General features: G+C 36.3%; 1 protein-coding gene across 2 annotated transcripts; it reads right to left on the bottom strand.

Moving 5' to 3' along the window:
* Positions 1-716: 716 nt before the first annotated feature.
* Positions 717-4,595, bottom strand: LOC306901407 (protein rapunzel-like). Of its 2 annotated transcripts, none has more exons than XM_079469107.1 (2): positions 4,562-4,595; positions 717-2,809 (listed from the first exon to the last, which is right to left on the bottom strand). In XM_079469107.1, the coding sequence occupies exon 2, from the start codon at positions 2,779-2,781 to the stop codon at positions 1,594-1,596; it is 1,188 nt and encodes a 395-aa protein (XP_079325233.1). In that variant the 5' UTR covers positions 2,782-2,809; positions 4,562-4,595; the 3' UTR covers positions 717-1,593. The 2 variants fall into 2 exon arrangements, with proteins under 2 accessions (XP_079325233.1, XP_079325232.1); XM_079469106.1 differs by having other exon boundaries at positions 1,391-2,809; positions 4,085-4,592.
* Positions 4,596-5,219: the final 624 nt, after the last annotated feature.

Raw genomic sequence — 5,219 nt, 5'->3', positions numbered from 1 at the left:
TGTTTAGTTTCTGGCTGAATGTGTAAGGTCACGAATAAGGTCATGATCATGACACAATCCCATTGCTCTTCTGGTTGATGCAGGACAATTTATAAAATAAATGTGTTCATAAAAATAAACTCAAAACTCTTAAACTAATCTCTTGTGTTGATCCCTGGTTTCAATCCAAAATAAAATAAACACTACTTTATTGATTTATCTCTGTTTCCTCATCCAAGATTACCTTATGAATCAATAAAGTATTTGACTTTCATTTCACATGAATTTCCTTGTAATCAAATTAAGCTTTCTGCGGAATACAACAAGGCTGTTAAATGCCTCTGTCACTGTTTTATGTCGCCTGTTTATTAAATATTTGTTAAGCCAAGAGGAACTGACTCATGTCATGACAATTTCACAATCCCTGTGTCTTAATCCAGACATTATTGCTTCATAACATTATATGACTTTATTTTCTATAATTGGAAGTAAATCAATGTTACTGTAGAACATTAAACTCTGTGTCTCTTAAAAAAACGAAAGGCAATCTTTGTTCAACTCAAACAAACACATTTAGTGAGGCAACAGGACAGACAGTAAAGAGACTTGGTTTGGTCTGAAACTAGTAAAACACTTATGCTTGATGTGCCTTTAAATTCATAATAAAGTTAAAACCACTGGAACTAGAAATATCACAATTTTCCTAATAAGATGCATGAAGGCATTTTATCAGAACTCATTAATGAATATGAATTTATTGGCTAAAAGTCATTGTCATGCTGTTCATTAATTGGAATAAATGTTTTCTTTTCACCGCATGCTAGGGATTTTGAGTGACCCACTGAGACCCACAGTGTCTTAAACCACAATAATTCCTCCTCAGTACTTCAACACAATAAAGATGTGTTTGTTTCTGTCCTTAACAACGTTAAAGTTCAAACCATCCAGAACTAATCATTATATCGCTATATTATCACAATTTATTCGATCAAGATGACATCTTTATGAAGATGGCTCATTAATGAACACGATTTTAGTTTAGGTTATAACCAGATTAATATAGGTTTCTGCAGAACCTTAAACTGTGTGGCTTTAAAATTTGCAGGTAAACTTTGTTAAAGACTTATTTGAGAAGAAAGACTTATGACATGGACCACGTTTCCCATCTTACCCCGCTGCTGAAGACACAAGCATTTTTCCTGATTCATCAAGAGGGGTGATGCCCCCCAGAGTTAATGTTTTTAATTGTTTAAATTATGGATGTTTCAGACTCTGAATATCAGCATTGTACATATCTTACAATTTGTTAATATCTTCTTGGAATCAGGATTAAATAAGTTATATTCATTTTCAACAAAACTACTATGTGTTATGTCAACCACAGTCACAGAAAACATGTCCAGAATTGTTTGTGAGAGATCATCTTTAATCTGATGAAAATATCTGGATCTAATCACAAAAAATATGTAAAATAGGTGTTACAGAGACGATTGGTGAAGAGAAAAAGTTTGGCATTTTGAAGAAAGAATAGAAAAAACAATAATTTTTATTTGGAATACCATGCATCAATGAATTTAACCTGTAAAGACTACAAGAGCATTTGAAAGAATTTGTTTAGCTGTTGACAACTTTTCTATTTTCCTCCCTGTTTTTTTCAGAGTGAACAAAGACTTGGAAGTTTTCAAACTTTATAGAGTAGTACTGCTCATCAGAGAAGCTGCAGGAGAAGGCCAAATCTTTACAAGAGGTCTTGACTGTGTGAGCCACACAATGAGGGATCGTCGCACAAATCTGTTCAGTCTTCATCGCCATTGAGGGCTTATTATATATACATTTACTCTGTTCCAAAACCAGAATAAGGGTCAGTATCAGGGCTTTATCAACGGGTTCGGGTGATGCGCTATAGGAGATCACAACATTTAATTTCTCATTTAACACCGACACCTGAAACTGATTATTTCCCATAAAACACTGGAAGTCTTTCTTGTCGGCGAACAGGCCTGTGGGAGAGTTAAAGACACGGACCGACCAGCACACCCAGTCAAACTTCTTTTTTAAATGGTCCATCAACATGTCAACCAGTTGCTGGTTGTTTTTGTCAGCATGCTGGCGCACGATACTTTCAGCATCATTCTTAGCTTGTGTAGGGAAGCTGTTCATGCATTTTTCGATAGCCTCGTCTATTTTAGACTGGACCACTTTCACCTTCTTGCCCCACTCTTGACTTAAGGCCTCCTCTTCACCAATGCCTTCCATGGCTGCATATCCCAGTAAGGTGATCAAACCGATGCAAAACAGATTCTTCAGCCTAGCACAGAAATCCTCCAACGCCCTGCGGCTATTACGCTCGTAATTTAGAACGACCTCCAGCACTTTAATCCTGGTATCTCCTATCACAGCCTCATACAGAGTGTTAAGGCTGTCTTTTACACCCGTCCTCTTGAAGCTAGCCATGAAAAAGCCCTTTCTGGCCTCTCTGGCCTCACCTTCGACTTCGAAGATGTCCGTAAATTTGCGGAAGCTGTTGTTCAGGTCGTTCTCCACGGATGAGTAGACATCATCCATTTGGTTCTTATTGATCTCCTCGTTGATCTGCTGGATCTCTTCAGAAATGGCTTCAAGGCGAGATTGTAACTTCTTGAACTGTTCCTTCATGAACTGGACTGCTTCACTTTCCTCATTACCCATCGCCATCTTCACAAACTGAGCTAAAGTGCTGAAAATGGGGGAACTATCTCCAGCGATGCTGTCTAGAAATTCAGCACCCTGCATGATGGCGTCCACTATAAGATCCTGGTTCATCTTGTGAGAGATCGTAGGCAAAATATATCTGTGTAAACAATACAACATCATTAAAGATAAGACCCATACAACAGAGTTTTACTTCCAGTAGTGTCCTAACGTAATGAGATCAGAAATAAAGATCCGGGTATTAGATTCTAATGTATCAAGTTAATTGCATGAATGTGATGAAATTAAGTTGTTAAAAAGTTTTATTGTTCTTTTAATCCCACAGGAAAAATGTTGAATTGTCAATTTAGGGATGTTTTCCAAAAAATTAGGTAAGAAGTAGGAAAGTAGGATGAACCAAATTAATGAAAATTGTAGAGGTAAAATAAACTGGTTTTGGGTAAATTTTTAAGAGATGATTGAGTTCATATTAAGATCTTCAATAATATTGCTGTAAGGACAGACTTCTCAGTTGGAGACATGTCTAATAGTGGCATTTGTGAGATGTGCAAAAGTTATCTATCAATTTAATCTCCTTGATTTCTAGGATAAATAATCAAGACATCAAAGACATCTCATCTATGATTTTTCTGTTTTATAGGATTAAGTGAATTTGAGAAAAATCTATTTTATTGTAGATCACAGTTTCATTGTAAATGCAATATCTGTAATAAGAACCACAGCATTTTGCATACATTTAGGTTAATGTAGTACATTTTGTAATGGGATTTTTTATGCCTGTATGAACAAAAAACTACTGGATGCCAAGTTCATTCAAAAATAATGCTTTGACAAAAGATAAGGAGGACAGTTCACCCGAAAAAAGAAAATTCTGTCATGAATGACTCAACCCTAAATTGTCCCAAACCTTTATAAATGTCTTTGTTCTTTTGAACACAAAGTAAGATATTTGGAAGAATTTTAGCAAATGAAATTTTCGGGGCACCATTGACTTCCATTAAAATGATGGTCAGAGCTGCCCAAGAAGTGTATTTTCTAAAATCCTTCAATATATTTTCATTGGTGTTCAACAACAAAAGAAAATCCACTGTGGTAGTCAATGGTGCCCCAGAAATCTCAGTTGCTAACATTCTTCCAAATATATTTCTTTGTGTTCAACCAAACAAAGAAACAAACATATAAACAACTTGAGATTGTTTAATTCATGACAGAATTTTCATTTTGGGTTGAACTATCTCTTTAGGTCTTAGGTGATACCTAAATAAAACACAACCGAGAACTTCCTTAAGTCTCCTGAAATATAATTCACAATCTTTCCTTTGGGTTTGCACAACACAGGCATTGAAGCATTTTCCCTTGACAGCTCAGAAAGAATCAAACAGTTTACACCAAACACCTCTAAAGTCAAACCTACTTATGACAATCTAACATTCAGAGTATGAGTAATGTTCCTCCTGTTCACATTGGTCCAGAGCTTAGCTTCAATATCAGTGATGCTTTGACCCCTTTTGTCTTTCACTTCCTCGTGGTCTTCTGTTACCGAGGTGTAGGCTATGAGCACCATAAGACCGAGGAAAGGTGCACCTGTCCTCCATCACTCTTCTGTTTCTATTAGAGTGGCCTTGCAAATAGAGATCCAGTACCAATGATTAAACACATCTAAACTCAAATTCTGCTCACATACAACTCACAGGTCTTGATAAAATCCTTTATTTAAGTCAGACTCTCCACCACACGGATATTTGATTCACTTCTCATACTTGCCAAAAGTTTTCTTGATATTATTGATGCGGATCTGAAGGGTCTGCTTGGTCTTCCTTGCCTTCCAGCCTTTCATGGATCGAAATATATGTTACAGAATGCATGTTCAGTAAAAATGAAGTAAGCTTACCTGTGTCTGTAGTTGTTCTGTTCCTAATGGTACTGCGGCTGAACAAACAGCCACCATTTAACTGTTTGCTCTGAGAAACAAGTCCCTCCCTCTTTGCCATTCAAATGCTGATTTCTTTCTATAGCTTTTTACAATTTTGCATTGTTGCACATCACTTTTACAGAAATTTTTTTATTTTGCACAAACAGTTCAGACAAATGAAAAAACGGACAAATTTGCCCTTTCATAGGTCAGGAGATGGCTTTTAGTTGCCTTTCATAAAGTATTAACTCAGATTAGTCTCAGATATTTCTTCTAGAATCTAGATTTGGTTCAATTGGATGAGAATGTTTAAGATTTTAATATGAACTCAAACCAATCACAACTTTTCATTGCAGACCTAATTGGCAAATCCGTTTGCTCAGTTTGTGACCATGTGGACATAAAATCTCATGGAGACATTTGTGAGATTGCTGGCTCATTTTCTCAAGAGAAATATGTGAGATGCAACATACTGGAGTATTTACAAAAATATACAAAATGTTTGTGATTTTATGTCAGCAGATCAGGGGTGTATTCCAGAAAGCAGGTTATGTGACTTACCTGGGTAAGTAAAGGAGCAAGTAAGCGGATAACATCTGCTTTCGGTTCCAAAAATGGAGGTAACTTTCGGGTTATG

This window comes from Barbatula barbatula, assembly GCF_947034865.1.
Source record: "Barbatula barbatula genome assembly, chromosome: 12".
In the NCBI taxonomy this organism is placed as follows: Eukaryota; Metazoa; Chordata; class Actinopteri; order Cypriniformes; family Nemacheilidae; genus Barbatula; species Barbatula barbatula.
The sequence above is the reverse complement of the archived record's forward strand: the minus strand, read 5'-3'. Positions and strand labels throughout refer to the sequence as shown.